The sequence below is a fragment of the Platalea leucorodia genome (assembly GCF_965183815.1).
Source record: "Platalea leucorodia genome assembly, chromosome: 7".
Lineage (NCBI taxonomy): Eukaryota > Metazoa > Chordata > Aves > Pelecaniformes > Threskiornithidae > Platalea > Platalea leucorodia.
The window spans coordinates 26,519,129-26,542,212 of NC_138829.1; the positions used below are offsets into that span (position 1 = coordinate 26,519,129).

The 23,084-nt window shown below is 53.9% G+C and overlaps 1 protein-coding gene across 2 annotated transcripts; it reads right to left on the bottom strand.

Annotated features, from left to right (window-relative positions):
- Positions 1-318: 318 nt before the first annotated feature.
- JDP2 (Jun dimerization protein 2) lies at positions 319-18,114 on the bottom strand. 2 transcript variants are annotated; one of them, XM_082316867.1, is made up of 4 exons: positions 18,032-18,114; positions 7,064-7,287; positions 2,160-2,264; positions 319-1,305 (listed from the first exon to the last, which is right to left on the bottom strand). In XM_082316867.1, exons 2-4 carry the CDS (start codon positions 7,262-7,264, stop codon positions 1,120-1,122), a joined length of 492 nt encoding a protein of 163 aa, XP_082172993.1. In that variant the 5' UTR covers positions 7,265-7,287; positions 18,032-18,114; the 3' UTR covers positions 319-1,119. The 2 variants fall into 2 exon arrangements, with proteins under 2 accessions (XP_082172993.1, XP_082172994.1); XM_082316868.1 differs by lacking the exon at positions 18,032-18,114 and adding an exon at positions 11,958-12,074.
- Positions 18,115-23,084: the final 4,970 nt, after the last annotated feature.

Consider the following 23,084-nt stretch of genomic DNA (forward strand, 5'->3'; position numbering starts at 1 on the left):
AGTGCAGCACTGAGCTACTTCTCGCTTGACAATGGTCACAGCTGCCTGTGAGGTTTCCAGCTGCCCCAGGGTGAATTCCCCTGGCCCATGGCTGCTAACACAGAGAACCACCAAAAACAGCTCTGGGATCAGCTGCACCATCCCACTCAGCCAGGAACACACCCGGCATGGTCAGACCTGGCACATGCTGCCACAGTGCCGAGTTCTGGCCAGAGCCCACCGTGGCCTGACCCGGACAGAGCACAGGAGGACAGCGTACGTAAAGGTAACATTTACTGAGAGATACAGAACTGAGTATTATGAAGGACATACATGGATGGAGAGGGTAGCGACACCACTGCGGTGGGTGGTTTGGACCCCCTTCCCAGCACGCCAGGGAAGGAGCCGGACGCTACCGGACAAGTAACACAATGGAGATAACTGTGCATATGTGTTTGTAACAAACAGACCATCATAACATACATTTCTATGGGATCACATCTAGTGATTATATAAATCCATATAGATCGCTGTATAAAAACTTTGTAAAAAATACTTTAAAAAAGTGTAAAAATGTGCATTCAAAAGCACGGCGGACATGGACAGCTGGGCTGTAAACATTATACTGAGAGTGTGCTTGTGGGGGGCGCCTGCGCCACCAAGCCCCGACAGGCCTGCCCACCAGACGGGGCTGCATCAAGTGTTTGCGGTTCTTGGGTTCGGGCTTCCCTCTGGAGCATGCGCCAGGAGCGGCAGCAGCCTCTGGGCAGGGCACTGGTGGGCACCGCACGGCTGCTGCTCCTCCCCCGCTCCCCACGGAGTGCGTGGTCCTCGTGGGACGTGCTGCGGCATCGTGGGTCCCCGGGGCCGCGAGCAGGCTGAAGGGCCGTGATGAGGTATCACAGGGAGGTTGCCCTCACCGGCGCTGCTAGCCCTGCTCCCGGGTTCAGCCTCAGAGTACATGGTTGACAGGTTCCTGATCTTCTCTGTCCCCATATTTGTTTGGTCCATAGTTCCCAAGGAAGCCCACTGGGTCCTGGCTGCACCAGGCCTGGGTGCACAGTTCTTCATACAGTACATACATTAGAGACCCTGGAAGACCCTGCACCACTGTCTCCTCCTCCTGGCCCAGTGCCACCTTCACTTCTTCTCTAGCTGCTCCAGCAGTGGGTTGGCTTCGCTCTCGGGCGTCTTGATGCTGTCTGTCCGCACGATGCAGGTGGGACGGTGCCGATTCAGCATCAGGATCAGCTGCTGCCTCTCCTGTTTCAGCTCTTCTATCTGGGCCTTCAGCTCAGCATTCATGAGCTCTAGGCGCTCTGACTCCTAGCAGGACAGAAACACAACCACATGTGACTTTACTCCAACAGGACAAGATACAAGGACAAACAATTTGGCCAACAGGCCATCTCTGCTCAGCGCTGCCCCTCAGCCCCTGCAGCACAGGAGCAGCCTGAAGACCTGGCAAGGCACCAGGTCCCTCCAGGCAGTTCATCCCCAGCCCCGCTGCCTTGTGTTACCTAGTGCCACCGCAAGGAAATACACAGCCACCTCATAGGACAGGTCTCTGCTGCACCCCAGCAAAACCCCTGCCTGGCTGCTTTCTATGGTCTGGAAGGGTGTTTGGAAACAAACCCGCATGTAAATTGTCACCCCTCATCTGCAAGGATCTGCCCTTGTGAAATGGCTCCTTGTCCCCCAGTGTGTCAGTTGCCCATGTCCCACCACCCCTTGCAGAAAAGCAGCAAGGTGCTGTGAGAGTTTTTCTGCCTTGGGGTCACAAGTGAGAGGGCATCTGGCCTCTGAGCAGGAAAACCTTCAGGAATTTGGGCAAGGGGCCAGCAAGCTGTTGGCCCCTGTCCTGTGCCACACTCCCACAGGTGCTCCTGCTCCAGGAGGCAGGGACACTATCAGCCCTCTCTCCCCTACGCCCAAAGCCCACCTCCAGCCCTCTCTATCCTTGGTACCACGGGCACAGGGATGCCCGTGAGCTCTGCCTGGGGCACATATACAGCCACCACCTTCACAGCCTCGTGGAAAGGGGGGCAACAGGTCTGTATTTTCCCAGAGAAGGGCACAGGAGCAAGGGGAGGCAGAGGGGCAGCTCAGGAGGGAGTATTGCCCGCAGCTGGGGCACACCGAGGTCCCCGCTGCACCCTGGGATGGATCAGGGCACCCACCCGCTGCAAGAACTCCGTCCTCTCCTTCTTCTTGTTACGACATCGTGCTGCTGCTACTTTGTTTTTCTCCCGGCGCCTTTTCCTTCTCTCCTCTTCCTCGTCCAGCTGCAACGAGACAGAGAAGCCCAGGTCAGAGCCGGCAGGGGTAGGGCAGGGGTAGGGATGAGCATGTGGCAGCCCCATCCGTGGCAGGGCAAGGAGAGGGGTGGCAGCCACGCATGCCAGTGGCCACCAGCAACATGGTCTAGTCCTCACCAGGAACCAGGCATGCTGCTGCCATGGCCTCTAACTCCACTCTGTGGCAACACGGGGAGGGAGACCAGTGTGGTATCCACAGCTGGGGACCTGGCTGGCAGGGGACAGGGCTGCTCCCTCCCTGAGAGAGGGCAGAGACAAGGGGAATAGCGCCCCATCCCACAAAGACAGGCACAGTTTGTCACACAGACATCTACAGGCACAGCTCTGTGAGCACAGTCATTCAAAGCATCACACAAGTAGCCAAGGGCGAGAGGCAGAGAAATCCAAAAGATCCCCCAGCTGGGCCTGGCTGTTCCCCCCCTTCCAATACACGGGACTGTCTGCTGCAGCTTCAGCACTGCCTGAGTCACAGGGCCACCACGGAAGGTGAGGACAGGTCCCGCATCCCCTGTAAAGAAGCGGGACATGGCAGTGCCTGCACCGCTCGCCATGACTCAGTTGCTCTGTGCTGTCTGACTCAAACCACACAGGCCAGGCCAATAAGCCCTATGGGTTAGAAACCCATAATCAAAGTATTTAGGGATATTTACTACAAAGCCTGTGTAAATGGCCTATGGCATGCTTACATCTGAGAACCAAAACCAGCTGCTTCAAGAAAAATCTGAGTGCTGGAAAGCCCTGCAAAGTCAGCATCTGGGCTGCACTTTGTAGCATGGCTAGGGAAGAAAAGGTCCCCCATGCCTTCACCCACATTTGGCCTGGGACTCCAGAATTTGAGATGTCAGACTGAACTGCCCCGTTCCTATCAACTGATACCTGACAGCACACATCTTTTCAAATGCAGTGGCAGCAACATTTGCTTTATGAGCACTTCCACTGCCTGTTTGCACCTGCTCTAAGGGCAGCTCCAGTCTGAGAAGGCAGCCACACGCTTCCCTTCCTACCTCCCCAAGTCAGTGTGGTCGAGGGACACATCTCCCAGATGAGCCTCTCGCAGCACACACCATCTGAACAGCCTTGTTGCTCTAGCGCCCAGGCTTACTCACCTCAAAAGGAAAGTCAGAGATTCCCAATGCCAAGGCAACGAAGTGGTGGCGAGAGTGGGGGACCACCAGATTACCGCACACATAGGTATACCAGTGGTGACTGTAGGAAATTAAAGCCGCAGGTGCCATCGTCCACAGCCAACTGTGCACGCTGCTAACATTCACCGAGTCCAAAGCCCACTAATCAAAGCATCTCAGTGTGATGTGCAAGGACAGGATGAAACATTGACTCGGCAGAGTTAAGGTGAAGGGGTACCTTAAGTAATCTGCATGTCCCATATGCAGCATGTAGCATGCTTTAGAAGACAATGTCCAAGTTTTATAGCACTAATAGCTTTTGCATCTTGTCTAGCTTACTTCCCAAGCGTTATACCGAAGTTGCTATTTTAGCTGGGGCTAAAATATTAAGCAAAGTCAGCACAAGCTATGCACAGACTTCCATAGTGCCCAGCCACCACTATTCCTTTGCCAAGGCAGTGCCATGGGGCATCACGCACCACACTTGGCAGAGCCAGGATGGGAACTGCACTGATGTCCCCAAGTCCAGTTAGAAATGGCCAGCTCTCACTACACCCATGTAACTCAGACATGGCAAGCGTTAGCAGAAGTGACCAGGAAGGCTCTAACTCCACGTTCTGCTGCCTTTTCCTCCTGGCAGGACCAGGATACCTCACAGCAAAGGCACAAGCAGCTCTTACAAAATTTCCACGCAGAGTTTAAGATGAGGTGGACATCAGGGTAGCCACCACTTCCCTCCACGCATTTACCAACCACTCATCTACCCCTTAGGTAGCTTCTTGGCCTTTTAGTTCAAGGATTATTAGGAGGGTGCAGAGAGGGGATGTGCTTACAGCTCCAAAGCTCAAGAAACACACCCCAAACATTCCTGCAAAGTACATCTTGGGTTGTAACAGGAACTGGAAGAACAAACAGTGACCGCACAAGCCTCACAGTATCCCTGGGAACCGCCCGACACATTTCCATGCCCTGTTGCTCCATTCAGCGAGAATCAAAGAATAAGTGACCTGTCCCTGTCCCCTTCAGCTTCCCCTCCACCCCAGAGAGGGCCCAGCAAAGGGCCATGTCCTTTAGGTGGGGTACAGATGCTCAAGGAGTAGGGCTCAGCACAGACAGCGGCAGCTTGAACTCTTGACTCTGCTTTTTCACCACAGCTTCTGTAACTTCAAGAAAGCAGGTTTCCCCTTCTCCGCTTCTGCTTAATTTCAGTTCAAAAAGGTGACATGGCCCTAGTGCTGGGGGTTAGGACTCAGAGGCACAAGGGACAGTGATGGTGTATCACCCCATAGCATGTTTCAGTAGACGATCACCAGGGGAGCCCTGTGGGTAGAAGGTCTGGGGTTGCCTCCTGAATCGCTTCAGTCAGCAGCATCAGGGACCGAGGTGATCAGCCCAGGAGCAGGGCCCTGTCCCAGAGGGAGCACCCCAGGCAGGTTTCGATGGCAGAGGAGCCAGGCAGCACCTGGCTCCAGCTGCCCCAAGAAGAGGGCAGCCTGCCCAGCGGGGCTGTCCAGCACCCTGCAGGGAAGCCAGCGCCCAGCACCCACTGGGTGGGTTTTGTGCGCACTCCCGGGGACAAAGACCCCAGTGCTGGGAGATGCTGGTCCTCCCGGCACAGCAGAGAAAGCTGCCTGTGCCCCAGCTCGCGGGGAGCAGCCTGCCCTCCCAGGCGCCACACAGAGCATGGCATGCCAGTACCCTGCGTCCCTGGGCTCCGGCTCCCTCCAAGAGGAAAGCAGCTGCAGGCTGCATTGCAAAATTATGCGTGGGCAGCTTCTTGGCTAGTCATGCGATAAGCAGCTACTGCTTCAGCTCCCCCAGCTGTGAAGCCTGTGCCAGGGGCAGCTCCATTTGCTGTCCTCAACTCCTCAGCTTCATAGGCCTCGCAGGGGAGGAACCGGCTGCAGGGAAGGCAGCCGTGCAGGGGCTGCCAGTGGACTTCCCCTTATCTTTCCTCCACATGGTGTCTCAACAACTGGCTCGGAAGAGACTTGACATTTCCAGTACCTGCTGTGTGGCAGAGCTGCCCGGTCCCTGTTACGCAGAGGCCAGTGAGACCACATCCCCATGCCCACCGAGCAAAAGTGGCTGTTGCAGGGCCAGCTTAGAGATGCCCAAGATGCCACAGGAAAAAAGCTGTGCCCAGGAAAGACAGCACAGCTACAGACTCCCTCTTTCTTCCCCAACCCATGAAGCAAGGTAGGCCTTGCACCCTGTTTGCTGCATGACACCCAGGCCAAGAGCCTGGGACAGCATTTGGCTTCAGCTGCCAACCCATGACTGCTTTGCCCATGGAGGGACCAAAGCCATTAGCATCCCCCAGGCCCTTCTGATGGCCTCCCACAGCATCCCAGCCTCAGCTCCTGCCATTGCAGAGCTGCCCAGTCCTTCCCCAGGTGAGCTCCATGGGATGCTGCATGAGCTGACTGGACACCCCCGTGGGCACAGAGCTCCTGTGCAAGGTGATCAGACTCCATCACACCAGTTCTCACCACAGGAGTCCACCGCAAGGGGCTGGGGGGGGAAGGAAGAGGCACCCTCCCCACAGGTGGGCCTGGGTGCTGCTGAGCTTTTGCCATAAGAGTTGGGCCAAACCAAGTGTCAGCACCATTTGGAGAGCGGGCTGCCCCTGGGACTGATGTTTTACCCCCTTCAGCTCATAGGTCATCACGGGCAGCTTTTCACATTGTCTAACACCTCCTTGCTGATGTCTCCAGAGAATGCACATCACCCCATCCTCACACAGCATCATCTGAGGTATCCTCATGCAGGAGCAAATGCACTGTTCAGAAGGGTTGTTTATCAGACCTTCTGACAGCAGCCACCACCCTCACCAACATGGGCCTCCGAACTGATGGGTTCCCAGCTCTGTCTGCAGGCAGCGGGAGGTGCAAACACTCATCACCAGTACAGCAAGGGTCAAGGAGTCAAAGACTGGACAACCAACACACAAGAGACAACCATACAAGGGAAACACTGTGCAAGTGTCTCCCAAGTCTCTGCAGCCTGGTTCTGACGTGCCAGACTGCGGTACCAAGCAGAAGCCACCCACCTTCCCTGTCCCAGGAGCCCTGAGGTAAAGCCAGCCCCCCCCGAGCAGGAGCAGCCCCAGCCAGCAGCGCCTGCAGCACAGGCTGAGTCACCGCTGCCGCTCAGCACTGCTCACCCACGCACCTCGTCCCTGTGGGAAAGGCAATGCCAACGCCAGCAGCACCAACGGCTCGTTGGCACCAGAGATGGGATGAAAGCATCGCACAAGCCCTCTGACAGGCTGCGCAGCTTCTCCTCTGGGTGTGTGCCCCAACCTAGGGACACGTTGGCGGCACCAGACCCCACTCTGCAGGCAGGGTTTGAGTTCAGCCGGCTGCCAATGGCTGCGTGGGACCAGTCAGGTCTGGGACACCAAGGCCACCACTCCCAGCCCATGCCTCAGGGACAGAATTTCAGGCACAGGGAAAAGGCAGCCAGTGGAGCAGCTGCCAACACACGTGCACATCACCAACGAGGCAGCGTGACATGCTTATAAAACACATTGCTGGCCACCCTGGCAGGAAACGCAGGCACAGGCAGGAGAGAAACCCAGGCAGGTGCAGGCAACGGCCCTGCAGGGCCATCTGCAGCCAGCAGCCCCCCAAGACTCACCTCACTTTTCACAGGCTGGGGTCTCTTCCCAAGCTTCACCTCCAGGAACTGGAGCGGTGAGATCATGGCCCCAATGTTGCGGATGTCAGCGTACTTCAGCTCCTCAGCGGTCAGGGCTGTGCCAGGCAGTCCCGTCAAGGGGCCGAGCCCAGGCAGCGCGCCGGCCGTCAGGGACGGGTCAGGGATCTGCCCTGGCATCATAGCAGGGGAAACAGCTTCGTAGGCTGGAGGGAAAGTGAGACACAGCCCATTACAACCCAGCTACAAGGCCTCACAACACGGCACAAGCCAAATTTATTCTACAGTCCCATCAGTTAACAGGGTGCAAACCAGGGAAAGCAGCTGCTCTTGCCCAGGGATGGCAAAGGCATGGACTAAGCAAAACCTGGGTGATAGAAACCAAAACATATGAATCCTGCTGGGAAGGATGCACTACTGCTGCGTAGGTCAGGAAGGGAAGAGACCCAAGAAGTAAAGCACCAGAAGAAGAGGAGCTGACTGCAATGACAGTGATGCGGTCCCATGGACTACTGGTTTTGGCACACCTTTCTCTGGAGTGCAGAAGATCAAGGTTTGCTCTTAACTGAGTTTTGATTAAGGTGTAGGTTATTAGGACAAGAAGAAAACAGCACAAAGAGGACCACAATATGCCTTAGGCTGGATTTCTTCTGGGCAGGCTCAGCCCACTGGTCAGGGCTGGGACACGGCACACAGGGACTAGGGATAAAACCACGAGAGAAAAACCTGCCACTGAACAAACATCTCCCAGCACAGACATGAGGAAGCGAAGGCTGGAGAGGAGGGGAAATGGAGCAAGGTGCAAAAGGCTTCTTCTATCAGGAAAGAAAAAAAATTGCAGCACAAGTGAGAATAGTATCAGGACAAGCTTTGGCAAGTCACTTATAGGCAGAAGAAAAGGAGTTACCAGGAAACGTGAAGAACAAGCAGCTAAGAAATAATATTATACCTAAAATAGGAAGCCCACAGAGCTGGAGCTGTTATATCAGCCAAAAAGCAAAGAGAGCAGGTGGTTGTTGGCTGCAGCACAAGTACATCCCTGCTTGTGTAACTGGCCTGGGACACTCACAAGTGACCCAGTTACAACATGCAGAGTCAACTTCTGTCTACATAGCAACCATTTTTGCCCCCCTCTCAACTCAACCACATGTCCCAGTGCTCATGCACTGCTCTCCTTGCTCTGCCCAGCCAGACCGGTCCCAGCACACTCCAGGAGCCTCCAGGCATCGACCCCATCCTGCCCCCATGCCAGGAGGCACCCACGCAGCAGGGAGAGCGACCAGTGATATCAGGAGAGAGAAACAGGCTAATGGAGTGGACCCTCACTGAGCAGCTTCCCACAACCACTAGAGCCAGTCACAAGGCAGGGTTCAACAAGCAGTTGGGCAACTCATGGAAGAGGGGACCATCAGTCACATCAGTCTGCACAAACTCCTGGAAGCTCTGACAGCACCGACGGCCAAAGCAAGGAGGTGCATTAAGCGAGAGATAACATGCACTTGCCCTGCTCTTTCCAAAGAATCCACTCTCAGCTGCTGAGAGACCAGGTAACAGGCAATGCAGACTTTTGGTCCAGGCAGTACAGCTAGAGGCACACACACTTTCTCAAGCCAGCTGCCACAGTTGCTCAGCTCTTGCCATCCTGGGGTGACAAATCTATGTCAGTACCAGGCTGAAAACTTGAGTAAAGCTGCATGTGAGATAGGACTGTTGGATCATGGAGTCACAGAACAATTGAGGTGAGGAGGGACCTCTGGAGATCACCTGGTCCAACCCCCCTACTTAAACAGGGTCAGTGGGAGCAGGTTGAACAGGATTAATCATGACAAGCAGAGAAGTTAAGGATTTCTTGGTGCTGGCACATCTCTTTACCCAGGAGATTATCTGGTATATTTCTTAACATGAAGGAGCAAGAGATGAGCAGCAGAAGGGAAGGAAAGCCAATCATACAGGTTAGTCAAGGATAGAGAGGCTAATGCAAGCTCCACAGCTCCCAGCACAGGTGCTGTGCAAGCTATACTGGCATGACGGACAAGGGGATTTGCATCAGAGGGTGCCTACAAGCTGCAATATGCTGTGAGCTGTCATATGCTCTAATCTGCCACCAAAGAGGTCCAGGTGTCAGCATGAGATGTCCCCTGGCAGAGTTCGCTCAGCAGACAGCAGCGGCAACCAAGGGGACTTGAGAAAGAGCATGGAAAGCAAACGCAGCAAGACCGTGACTGTAAAGAGGTGGCGAGCAGGAATCAAGCTCTCTGCTCCAGTCATCCTTCAGAAGGAGAGACCAGAAAGGGGCGAGCAGGCCAGTGTTCAGCACTGCTGGTATGCAGGGGCAAGAACCTGGGCCTCGGGGAGGTGATCTGCACAAGGACATTAAAGCCTGAAAAGGAGAAGATGGGAAAGATAGGAGAGATGAGCCACTTCTGAAGCAAAGTGAAACTACCTGACGAAATGGACTCCTGCCCATTTGGTGACAGAATAGGAAGAAAATACTCAGTAATGATACTTGACCTCAGAAAAAACTACACATCAACTCATTGAGATTGCAAGGACCTAAATGGATCCAAAGTATTCATTCTTCCATAGCTATCTCTAAACCAGACAGCTGTAATTCCACATCTGCAGGGGTTGCCTTGTAAGGTGTCAGGAGATGCCCGCTCACAGCAGGGCTCTGAAGCTGCATGCTACATCCCTCCCCTTCCTTTCAGGCCCACACACGGCTAAGATGCTTCCCTCCTCCAGAAACCAGGCACCATCCTACCCTAGGCTGCACTCCAGACAGAAAAATGCAAAAAGGTATTTGGGGACTGTGCCTAAATCCCTCCCATCTTCCTCAGAGACTGCCCCTCTCCAGCAGGAAAGCGCCAGGTCAGTGAGGTGGCATGGCAAAGAGGAGGTGACTCCAGAGGCTCTTCCCAGGACACACTGCCACAGGACTCAGCCACATGGAGTGAAATTCAGTCTGCCATTTTGGGATAGCTGCATGCACTGCAGAGCTAGCCATTTCCCAGCCGCTGCCACTAAGACAACATACTGTGGCACTGGGGAAGAAGCAGCGCACCCTGCACCAGCTGCTGCACACCCCCTCACCAGCAATCCCATAGATGTCCATCCCCAGCCTGAACAGTTTGGGCTTCAGTAGAAATAAAAATTAAAAAAATATCAGTAATTAAAGTATACGAACACCCTCTTGAAGTCTCCCTCCTGCAAATACCACGTGTGAGCTGCTATGGCACACACTGATTTGGAGTCCTGACCCACTTTCACAGGCTTCAGGCTGGGAACTGACTTGAGCCCAGCACTGGATGCCTAAATCCATTCCAGACTTGGGAGACCTGGTTTTAATTTGTTGTCTTCCATCACAACATGCAGCTGACAGCACCCAGGCACTGGGCTGGACAGTCCAGGTCCTCAGCTAGACCGAATTCAGGGTCACTGCAATTTATGAAATAAGGAGGGAGGAGAAATCTGTTCTCCAGACTGTGGGACTACATGGCTTCTGAGCACTCCCCTGCACTCCTGAGCCTGGGGTAAGTCCCTGAGGACAACTGGCTAAAGATTTGAGAAAACACTGTGTTTTCTCTGGCCCGCCTTTTCACTCTACCTCTTTGATCTGGTAGCTTAACGTGCCGTGAAATAGCCTCCATACCAGTGTGACATCAGGCACAGGTTGGAGTGAAGGAGCTGGCCCAATACCTAACATGCTCTAAAAACTTATCCTGGATCCAGGGACTGCACTGCCAAAGCCCACATCACACCTGCATCAGCATAAACTAAATCTAAAGCTGTTCAAAGCAAAGCACCAGGAGCCACCTGGAAGAATATGAACCCGCACATTAAGATGAGTTGAGAACTAGGTGGGAAGGAGCAAAGTGACTTCTACAAGCGAGATCTTGCTCAGGGGTCAGGAAGCTCAGGAGCACATTGAGAACTGCCAAGAGTCAAGCTGAGTTAGACCTTGGAAAGGAACGTAAAATCATTTCCAGCACGGCTATAACCATGGAAATAAGAAGGGAATGAGGAGAGACGCTGTCCCTCTCTGCAGAGCAGGGCTGCAGTGACAGATCATCCCGCCCAGCCCTCCATGCCCCTCAGCCCCAGGCACTGTTGCTCCCTGCTGATCAGAGGGACTCTCTTGTTCCACTCCTTTTGCCCCTTCCTCCTGTAAGAGAGGCTTTCCTTTCCTCCCAAATCCCAGATACTTTCACCTTCTCTTCTGGTTAACACTAGAGGTAAGAAGTTGTACTTCGATTGTGTCAAAAAAGCAAAGGCATGTAATTCTATGTAATACTTTGGTCTTCTTCCCAAGGCCGTTACCCTGGAAGACACTGACATGCCTGCCTATAGCTCCAGCATATTTACCACATCTGCATGGTAGAGCAGAAATAACTTTGAAGTTCAAGATCTGAGTTTGACCTTTAAGTTGCAGTTTTTCAATAGCCATGTCTTGCGGGATGGGGTGAATACAGCTGGTGCCTTGCCAGTTCCTAATTCCTTTCTGGATATTCCCTCGCAGTGTTTGTTATTTCTAAGGCACATGAACCAACTCACCTCTGTATTCCTTCACTTTCTAACACAGTGCTTTAGCCGAGATTCTTATTAAATTTTTTCTTTTCATAAACTGATTATTAACAGAGTCTTTTTTCCTCAATGCCAGGCAGTCTTTCAGTGTCTCCTTACACAAGCTGAGAAACATGTCTTCAGTAAAACCTAGCTTTCTGGTGTCCTGCTGCTGAACCACACAATTCCTGCATTGTATCAGCTATGCTTTTTCACATAATGAAGCCAACAGCAAAGCAAAGCAGTGCGGGGAAAGAGAGTGTGCAGTCTTACATCTGACACTGGGATCTGCATGACACCAGCTGCTCGAGTTTACCTTTGCCGTAGCTGTGCCTTCTGCACTGATGCTATTCATCATTTCATGCCACGACATCAAGATTCTCCAGAGTGAATTAGGAGACAGAGAAGGCTTTCTTAAAACTTCAGTTCAGTGATGAGCAGCTTGTGTCGTTCAACGCTCTCTTCAGTAACTATCCTTACAGCAAAAATCTGGTCAACACATGATTTCACGGGTCAAAATTCAGTTTGTATTTCCTTAGCTTTGCCTCTACACTCCCCTTGTTCTGGTTAAAATGGTGTAACACAAGACTTGACCTCTTGCCGAAATGTCTGTAAACCCTCCTAATTATTGCAGTCACTTTTGCATCCTTGCTTTGGCACTGTTCTTGTTGTGGTCTCAGTCAACCTCAGGTCAAGCGCAGTTATTTTATCAGCAGTCTCATCCCCAAAAAGCTGACAACGCTACAGTTTCCTTTGCTCACCATGGTGTTGCTGCGTCTTTCCCATCAGTGACAAGTGTTTCTGTGCTTTGTCCCCCAATTATGTCCTTATGGTCAACAGTCTGTGACACTGGTTGATTTAATATTTCTTAAAGGCAGTGCCCATTACTCAGTTTTTCTCCTGTTGCCGGGATCTGTTATCCTCTGGAGCCCACAACCTAGCAGGAAGAAGCTTTACCAAGCTGTCACTGTCCCATACAGTTGCTCAGTCTCCTCAGTGACACTGTCCCTGCATACCCTCCTATTCTTTCTCCGGCAGTTCTAATCTTCATTTGCTTGGGTTTTGGTTGGGTTTTTTTTTTTTTTCCTTCCCATACTCATTTTGCTGCTGCTTTTTCTGGGGACTCTTTTTGGTTTGTTTGGTTTTTTTTGAAGGAGATTATGCTTGCACAGCAATTACGTCATAAATCTAACGTGCGCAGGCATAATCCATGTAACTCAGCGTCCCTGGGGGCTTGTACGCCGGTTGCTAGCCCGTATTGACACCCCTCCTGCCACCTCTTCAGTGCTATTCTTACCCACAGACTAAAACTGGCACAGGAATGCCTACCTGTATTGAAATCATACATTCATTTCCCCGTGCAGAAACTGTCTTAGTTTGTATCCACTGTTCCCCCAGGACCATCCTATGCATCCTCACTTATCCAGAGGTGCCGTTTGCTTCTTTATAAACCCAATGCAGTTGCTGCTGTATGTGCATCATCGTGCAGAGAGGACCACAACATCCCAAAGCAGGCTTTGACAGTCACACTTCAATTTAAATTGCCATTACTGTCTTATCTCTGCTGTCAGCTTCCTTGGCAAGAGTGAGGGCTGTTTGCAACCTTATTTTCAATTTTGCTGTCTATAAATCACAGTTACTTCCAACATAAGCTATTTTACAAGCTCTGACATCTGCAGTGGTTGATCCAAGTACCCTTCTGATGCTCAGAGAGCCAGTCTAGCACCTAATATTGCCAGCCAGCAGATTCTGACACTCTGTAAATACCAGCATGTTTCTCTTTTGCCCATGTTAAGGCAAAGTCTGTCCTACCAGCCCTTCTCCATGCCACCTGCAGAACCAAGGCTGTGCTTGCCTGTTGTTCTCTCACTCCAGGCTCGACCTGGGTGCCTGCCACTACTTGTCAACTGCCATGCATCGGAGCACTGCCAAAGTCTGCAAGCCACCATACAAGCGATCTTTGATCTCTTCATCAGCGTGTTAGCACTTAACATACTATTGCCATTTGTATATACTGTCTTGGAGTGCCTAAGTCACAGCAATCAGCCTTTCATCTGCTCCTGGCCAACAGGCAATAGCTCTGCTTTGGAGATCAGAAGTAGCATTACCATCCATGAGAAGCAGCTTCTGGTTCCTTAGATTTTACTATGGCTTTATTATTATTTTTTTTCCCCTCCTTTTTTTAGCTCCTGGCTATCAAGTTTGCTCAGTCTGTATGTCCTACATTGCATCTTTCTGGTTCCTTCTGTTGGCAGAAGGATGATTTATACGAAAGCCCTTTCCTGACATGCCCAACTTCTTGTGCCCCTAGAATGTAACTTCCTAAACAAAGACAGAGCAGTTGGCTATCATTCACTCTCTGAAGCACACACCCACTTGCTGTTTTATATCTGGACTCTCCCAGCTGGGGAGACCACAGGCTGCTGAGGGTCACTGGAGCCTACAGACCTTCTTCCACTTCAACGTTCAGCCCCCAATGAGTACCAAGTTAAGCATGATGAAGCTGGAGGCCGAAACCCACTACCCCATATTCCCAGTGCCACGAGTACCTAGCCATGCGATTACAGTTTTCTTCTGTTGACCAAAATGTGCTACTTTCCCATTCCCAGGCAACTGTTATCTGCTCCAGATGCATGTGATGCATCTAGCTGCAAGCAGTACCTTACAGCAGGTCACACCATCTCCTGTCTAGCTTCTTCTGGTCTGTATTGTTAACAGCAGTAACTTGCAGTGCCACAGGCCACACTGATCAGTATCAAAGTTATTTGCCAACCATCAGAACGCAGCAGCAGTCAAGCCCTTTGGTTGTAACTGGTCTTTTCCGATACCCAGGCAGTAGTGCTGGCAAACATGGATTTTAAAAACAGCCACTGCACATTCACTCATCTGCTGAACCTGTTGACGTAGAGGAACCCACCTGTAGTGTACTGAAGAGCTGCAGTGACACCCACTGGGATAAAACTGTGCATGCCCCCTCTTTACCAAGGACCTAACATTACTTACTGTTACACAGCATTCAGGGAGATTCCCCTTTATTTAAAGGCCAGTTTAAGGCACGATCACTGCATGGCCTACCAGGTTCACTGAGCTGCAGCATGCCACCTCTGTAGGCTAGACATCTAGTACCTCACTGCCTCCACACTCCACTTCCATCCCAAGAGGGAGAGACAGCTCCTGCAACCAGGTCCTGGGTTTGCAGGGCCAAAGAAGCATCTGTGCCCTTCCCACAGAGGCCTCCAGCTGCTGCCCTTGCTGTTCCCTTCCTCCCAGAGGCAACCCCACGTGGTGGAAGAGCAGCTGCAGGATTTGTGAACACCCTTACAAATAATGTCCCATCTCAAACTCCCGAGCTCAAGCAAGTGGACTGCAGGGCCACGAGGCTAAAGAGAGGAAAGAGCTGTGAAGGAAGGTTCCTCAGGAGATGGAAGTCTAAACCCATTTCTTGAGTGGGTCTGGCTCAGCCCTGTACGTCTAGTTTCACACAGATGGCAGGAGGAACATCCGAGTCATTCACAGACAGAAGGTGGCGAAAAGTTTTCCCGAAAACAGGAATGCAGAGAGCCTTGCTGCCTCCCTCCTCTTCTCCATCAGGGAGACATGCAGCTCCTACACTGCACTCACAGGCAGCCTGAAGCAGACAGCCTCTCCTTAGCCGAAGTGCAGTTTTGTAGCCCCCACCCAGCTGAGTCCCCCCCATCAGGCCCCCACACCAGCCTGTCCAATGCTTTGACTCCTTATCCTGGTTATGAGGAGGGGGGAAATGGTCCTCCAGTCCTCAGATTTAGAAATAAACCCCTCTTTGCCATTAGCAAAGCAGTCAGCTCACAGTGCTTCTTGTTCCCTGAGCGTTTTCCTTCATACCTTCACAGGGTAGTAAAAAGCTCTAGTTTAGCATTACACTGCCCCCACCACTGCAATGCAGTGATTGACTTGTAAGCAACCTGTGACAGCAGGGTTTTGTACAGCACCTAGCATAGCAAGGCTCCTCTATTGCCATAATTAATTGCAACAACTGCAAAAAAATGCAATTCATTACCACAGTATTATTATTATTATTAGAAATGGCAATTAATTATTTGTGGCAGACATTGAATAATGCTGTATCACCCACTGGACGGCAGTCCAGAGCAGGAAGGTAAAAGCTATCCTATTTCTGCCTAAAGCAGTTCAAAGGGATTTGGGGAGGAAGGAATATCCTGGTCTTAGCCAGGCTGCAGCTCAGACACTGAGGTTAAGGACTGACTTGTTGAAATCCCCCAGGACCTTCCATGACCACATGTGGTCAGGGCTGGAATCTTCTTCAAGAAGACAACCCTCCTCCGGCACAGAGCTCTGCCCTCAGGAGCCAAGGATGGCCTCAGAGTTGAGAGGCCCCCCCTACAAACTCCTCAAAATTATGCCCTGAATGCCAGGGTCATCCACAAAGACCTCTAATCCATATAAAGACCAGCTCTGGCTAGTTTGCAACAGCCCTGCTCAGCTGAGAGGCCCATATGGACCTTCAGCTCCCTGGCTGCATGTTAAAATAGCCTGCATGTTTGGATTGATACTCTGGACAGTCCAAGCAACTGAGAAATCCATGCAAGCAGCTAAAGGCAGATGGCACCAGGTTTGCCATGCCCCCTCCTTGCTGCACTGGCACTGCAGGACACATGCAGGCTGGCAAGGGGTCCATGCCACACACCATGGCTCTGCCTCCCTTGCTCTTGGGGCCAGGCCCACCGGGAACAGCCTACTGCAGTGAAAAGAGCCTCTCAACAGCTTCACACTCAAGACACTGAGTGGTGCCAAGTACCTGGCCCAGGCAATGCAGCTGAAGTAGCAAACACTAGCACGGGGAAGGAGACCACAGAGCAGATGCTCAGCGCTGCCTGCGCTTGAGCAGCCTAGCTGGACACATTGCTCAGATGGAGAGGGCAGGAGGAGGCAAGAGGTGTGAGGGAGTATCTACCCTTCCCTGGCAAGGACCGCAGCACAGAGACCTTCGCATCCTGTAAGGAGGGAAACGCTCAATGCTCAGCCGCAAAGAGGAGGGAGAAGCATCCATTGGCGTCTCAGCGAGGAGACAGAGGCAGCAACCTGCACGTTAACTCTCAGCAGATCTTGTTAATCCCCCAGACCCCAGGAACCTGGGACAACCAATCGCTGCTTGACACAGGGACGGTTTGGACGGCAGCTCCTGCACCCACCCACTCATCCCCCAGATGGGCAGGTTTTTGCTTTTTTAAATCACTAGGAGTCACACTAAGAATCTGAACTCCAATGACTGGCATTCCCAGATGTCCCCACGCAAGCGCTCACCAGCAAATTCCCAGTGCAGGCTCTGGCAACAGCCTCCAGATAGAGTTTTTCATGCAAGTTTTCTCAAAACTCGCTAAGAAATCCTGGTCTGAGCTGCAGAAGCATTTGTTTCTGCTGAGCTCTCGGAGTCCAAACACACACGCACACACACACAGTTTGGCAGTGGTTGTGTTCCAGGGCTGGTAATACAAGCCATGGAGCAGGCTGCCAAGACAAGCAAGAGAACGAGCCAGGCCCTGTTTCATTGGCCACCATACGCTGCATATGGCCCTGGAACCAGCCAGCACAGTGTTCTCACCCTCCTTGAAGGCATAGGAGACCCTGTGTTTTCAAATACACCTCCACAGGGCCTTCATTAAAGGAAAATGGAAACATAACGTGGCTCTTGCTCTCTTGGTATTTCTCCCTTTCCCCCAATTTGCTCTCAAACCTATTTCCCTCCCATGGAAAAAGAAAAGTGCCTCCTGGAGCAGACCGTGCAAAAGAATGCAACTTCCATTCAACTCCATGCCTGACTGCCACAGCGGACTTGGGACCGAGCGGTGGGGGGAACCTCCAGGGCCCCTTTCCCTCCCAGGGCCCCGCGGACCGGAGGCCCGGCTCCCCGCACCGCCAGGCCGGCTCCCCGCACCGCCAGCCCGGCTCCCCGCGGCACAAACACGGCGGCCGGAGGCAGTCGGGACCCCTCACCTGCGCGCCCGGCCGGCAGGTGAAGCGGCGGGCCGAGGGCACCGCAAGCGGGGAGCGGCCGCTCCCCGCCGGCCCCGCGGCGGATCGGATCAGCGCGGGGGCAGCACCCCGCCGCGGGCACCCCCGCAGGCGGCCCTGGCCCCCGCGCCTCGCCGGCGGCGGGGGTGGCAGCCCCGCTCCGAGCCGCCGGGGCGGCTCTGCCCGCCCCCCCCCGCCCGAGGGTCTCCCCACCCCGCTGCGGTGCGCCCGGCCGCTGGCACCCGGGCCCCCTCCCCGCCCGCCGCCGCGGGGTGCCGGGATGCTCCTCCGGCCGCCCCCCGCCCCAGCCCCCCGCCGCCGCCGCTCCCCGCCGCAATGCCGGCCCGCCCGGCGCTGCCCCCCGCCCGCGCCCGCACCCACCGTGCAGGGGGACCGGGCTGCCGGGGTGCCCGCGGGGCCCGGCCGCAGGGGCCGGGCGCGGGCTGCAGGCTCAGCCCCGCCGCCTCCGCCGCCCGGCTGCGCGGCGCTGCCCCGACCCCCGGGCCCCGCCGGGTGCCGATACCGGTGCCGGCCGCCGCCGGGGCGCCCTGGCTCGCCGCCGCCCCCCGCCGCCGCCCCGGTGCGCGCCTCCCGCAGGCTGTGGCGGGCGGCGGGTGGGTTGCATCAGCCCCGGTTATATAGCGGCCCCTGGGCTGCGGGGAGGGGTCGGGAATGCGGAACCGGCCGGGCTGCCAGCGCCACACGTCAGGGAGGGCGGGGGAGCGGGGCCGCGGGGCGGGGAGCGCCGCGCAGGGGTGGGACCAGCCGGGGCACCGGCACCCCGCACCCCGGCACCCCGCAGCCCGGCGTGCCCGCATCCTGCACCCCGCGACTCCGCACCCGCCGCCCCTCGGCACCCCCGTGCCCTCGCAGCCGGCACCCCCGGCCCCTCCGCGCCCCGGCACCTCGCACCCCCCGACCGGCTGCGGGCCCCCCGCGCCCCTGTTTGCGCTCCCCGCCTCCCGCCGCCCCGCGCCCCCCCGCGCACGCCAGGACCCCGGCCCGGGCAGCCCCTCGACCCGGCCCGGCGCCGCCGCAGCCCTGCCCGGGGCAGCCCGCAGGGGCAGGCTCTGGGGGGAGCCCCCGCTCCTCGGTCCTGCGCCTGAGAACAAGGAGGCAAGGGGCCAGAGAGAGTGGCCAGGGCTCCCCAGCGCCAACCCCACCTCGCCCAGGGCAGCAAAGAGGCAGGGGCAGGGAGGGCTGCAGGGCAATCCTGCTGCCCCGTGGGAAGCGAGCTCCTTCTCATCTCATCCCACCCCAGCCCAGCCGGCTCACACGCCACACGATGCTGTCTCCCCCGTACACAGGTCAAGGGCTGTCAGCCCCAGCTCCGCTAGCACTTTGACTGGGATGGAGAGGAGCCAGGAGGAAGCAGAGGGGTTCAAGGTTCCCCTGCCCAGCTGCTTTGGTCTTCTTCCCTTGGCATCACTGGGACGTCCCAGGAGGGATGCTGCCTGAGGCACAAGCACGCTCACGGTGCCCCGTGCTCTAGCACCATGATGTCAGGTGGAGATGGGGGAGCAGCTGGCGGACTGCGGCCTTCCTGATAACTTGTTTGCATGGATTTGAATTGTCTCCTTCCTTCTTCTCTCTAACATTGGCCTCTTCCCACCTGCATCTGCCAAACCGTTCTGGGAAGCAAAGCTCTGCACAGCCGCAGGGCCATGCTGGACCTGCCACAGATACTGGATGCTCCAGGGCTGTTGCTCCTAAAGCATTTCAGGACAGAAACGCTCCTTTTTCTTTGGAAAGAAAAAATACTAGAGTGGTTAGCAAAACCGCCGGGCTGAGCTGCTCTACCCAGCTCCCTCTGCCTGAGCCTATGCCCAGAGTAAAAGGGGAAAGAGATGAGATGTGTCTCCCAAACAGGATGAACCACAGCGAGGACTCAAAACCAGCAAATTCATCTGAGACCTCTTGTGTGTCCCTGGGCCCTGTGGGCAGGTCATTACAGACAAGAGGAGTCTGTCATGGAGCTGAGCGATGCTGCCATCTCTTTGCCCTATCCTCCCCACTCACCCAGCCGCACAAAGAGGCACCATCCACCCTACCTTGTTTTCCTTCTCCTGGCTTGTCAGTCATTGTTACTTTTCAGCATTCACCAATTTCATTTCTTTTCACCACTGACAATTCATTGCTATTCATCATCCACAAGGTCTCACCACCAGCACTTCCACCCTTGTCCTCTTCATCTGTGTCTCAGCAAGAGAAAGAGAATTCAGCTGGGAAGCTGGGACTGAGCAGGAACAGGGGACCAGAAACGCTGTGTTCAATATAGGATATACTTTGCCCAAGTTGTCCTACAGAAATAGGTAACAGCCTGGCTCAGCAGGACACTGCACACATCCTCATTCCTACTCTCCTCATGCTGTTGTTCTTTTATCTTTTCGTTTTCAGAGAGGCAGAATACTTTCTATACACCTTTGCATACAACCCCAATATTTCTTTAATCTTGGCACCTCATCTCAGGGGGAATGGAGAAGTGCGAGCTGAGATGTATTTTTCCCATATGCATTCCTTCACCTTCCTGTATCAGATAGGACAGTCTTTTCTAGTGCCTTAAGCTGGAGGGATCCCAATGTGGTTGACAAACAATATCTCTCTCCAGCAATTCACTCAAGTTGCCCTCAGGGCATGGCAGCTCCCTCCCAACTGCTGCGTCCTGAGAGAAGGGAGGGGAAAAAACAGGGGGATTTCAGAGGAGGCTGATGACCTGGCTGAGCAAGGTCCAGTCTGGGGCGTGGTTCCTCCTGAAGCCCTTCCCTGCCCTGGGGAAGGTGGGAAAGTGCCATTTCCCCTTCTCCACTGGGGGCTGGAAGAAAGAGAGCACTCCCTGCTCTGTCTTCCACTGTTTTTCCCTTTTTTATTTCCCTTTCTCTAGTGGGCAGAGCTGAGAGATCTCATTGCACCATAGACATCTACAGCCCCAGCCTCGAGTACCGACCTCTTCATGGGTGCTCTTCCCCCCCAGCCAGCCTCCATGGGATGGGAGCAGGGACCCCACACCTACCAGTCTGTATATGACCAGCACTCGCAGCATGTTTGCCGTGCACTGATTTCAAAGCTGTGTACCCAAGAGTGTGCTGAAGAAGGTCGGGAAGCAGGGAGGAGAGGGTATAGCTGAATCCCACCCTTCAGCCTACAATGTCTATCCTTCCCTGTTTCCCCTCTGCAGGTCCTGGGGGCAGCTGAGCCTCCGTTATTATGATAATCCAAATTAGTCCTACCTGGGACTTGTATAACTTAAGTGTTGAAGAGCTAGTTCCAGGGAAGCATCCTTGTCTGGGACAGTGCTTACGCACATGTTTAAAGGGACAAACTTGCATCATTCTTTCTCAAGTTGGGAACTCTTGTCTCACAGGGGAATTTTCCTCGGTCTTGCAGCCGCCTGTGCTTGAACTGTTCTTTTCCCAAGCTGGGGTTTGCCTCATGAAAACACCAAATATGTTTACTTTTCAGATAGTTTCATTTGGGCTAGAAAAGGCGTAAGAATTCATTGAGAATTTGTGGCTTCAGTGGGTAAAAGGGAACAGAAAAGTCACCAACAACAGGCTGCTTGCCGAAGGATGCGGAGTGGTCGGGTAAATACGGCTGGCCCTACCAGGGCCGGTCAGTCTTGCCGCTGCTGCAGAAACATGTGCTGACAAAGACAAATTAACCAAGTGGAAATGGCAGCATCTGCAATGGGGACAGGAGCGGCTGAGAAAAAAACCAAAAGTTCTGCTGCACAGAATATAAAAAGCTGTCAGTACCTTGCCGCTTGGAAGATGGCTTTCCCCTCAGACGAAAGGGATGATTTGCATATTTTTGTCCAAAATAAAGTGTGTGGAAGGTGAAGGCTCACGGGTGTGGAAACACAGCCCCGGCAACACAACAAGGGGCCAGAACGTTATCAGGAACAGAGTGAACTCTGGAGCAAAACAGAGCTGCAGCAGCAAAGGAGTTTGATTGCAAAGGAGTTGCTCTCAGTCCTTGGGAAAAGTCTTTGCTTTTCGCCTGCCAGCATGTGTTTCTCTCCCTTCCCCACATGGCTGAATTGTGAGGCTCATCGGCCGGGTTCAGGCCTCGGCCAGGACACCACATGACGGCACTGCAGCCATCCTTGTCCTTCTCAGCCCTCTCTTCTGGATTGTCTGGTGGCCGTCTCACAGCAGGAGTGGATGCTGCCTTGGGCAGGCCCGCATCCTCTGAAGGTGGGCAGGGGAGGCAGAGTCAGTACTGGTCCATCTTGCCAGGTTTCTCAGCATCACTCTTGATGTTACAGCCCTGTCCGTGGCACAGCAATGAGAGCCAGAGCACTGACAAGGCTCCTGAGGGTCCCCAACATTTAATGTGCCATGTCCTCCAAGAGCACTGAAAGCCCGTTTAAGACCCCAGAAATGCTAGTCCTTCGCTTGCCCCCCGCACCCTCCTGATGCCACCATCAGTGCAGATGAGCTCACAGTAACCTCCCTGGGACATTCTTGGCCAGGAAAGCCAACGATACACTAGACCTAAATCTCTCTGCTGCATGTCCAAGCACAGCTTTATGTGCTTGATATTAATTAATATTCTAGGTTTAATCAGGATGTTAGACACTCCAGTTCATCTCCTTTCTGTAACCTCTTCAGGACTGACGAGTACAACAACATGCACGTGGGACATGTGTGGCAGACATAAAGCCACATTGACCTCCTACATGTAAAATTCCCTCCCGCATTGCGTCTCCGTGCAGGCTGACAGGGTTAATGATTCCTTTCCCACCCACTGAGGCTCAGAGAGCTGTGCTGTGGCTCTGCTTAACTGGGATTCCTCAGACCGGCTCCTTGCGCCCACACTTGCCATTTAACATTTGCTACGTGAAACAGTGCTTTTCATCTGTCACCCCTCCACCTAAATCACCCAAATCCTCATGAATCTGCTTCCCTTTTTCCTGATCTTTTCCTTCAGTATTAGGATTATCTGCAATCCTGATGGTCAATTCTGAAAACCATCCGCTGAAGGACGCAAGCTAAGACTTACACATTCAAACTCCTGTAAGTCAGAGTACAGCACCTATCTGCAGCAAGAAAGAGCTTCAGCCTGCAGGGGAGGGTGGTGGTGATGCAAGTCAAGGCATAGCTGCCCTTCGGCCACCTCTGGCTGCACGTCACACCATCCCCACCGACCACAACTCAGTTCTGATTTAGCTGTTCCCTTCATGCAACGCTACCTCATTTCTAGTCTGATATTTCTTTAAAAAAAGTTACTTCCAGTCATTGCGCAGAATTGGGCTGGAGAGCGAAGAGACAAATCAAACAAGCAGTCGGAGTGAGAGGATGGTAAATTGCCCTGGAGTCACTGGGGGAGAGCAGCTGGGTCTGGGCTGGTGGCAGTGCTGAGGCCACAGCACCCTAATGGACACAGGCTGAGGGGCTGACTGATCCCCAGGCTGCTTGTTTATAAAAACGGGACT

Excerpts from the sequence above, each read along its gene's own strand:
- JDP2 (XM_082316867.1), bottom strand. The coding sequence starts at position 7,264 with ATGATGCCAGGGCAGATCCCTGACCCGTCCCTGACGGCCGGCGCGCTG. Across the intron at positions 2,265-7,063 it reads CCCAGCCTGTGAAAAGTGAG|CTGGACGAGGAAGAGGAGAG; the intron begins GTGAGTCTTGGG and ends GTCTCGTTGCAG. Across the intron at positions 1,306-2,159 it reads GGACGGAGTTCTTGCAGCGG|GAGTCAGAGCGCCTAGAGCT; the intron begins GTGGGTGCCCTG and ends CTGTCCTGCTAG.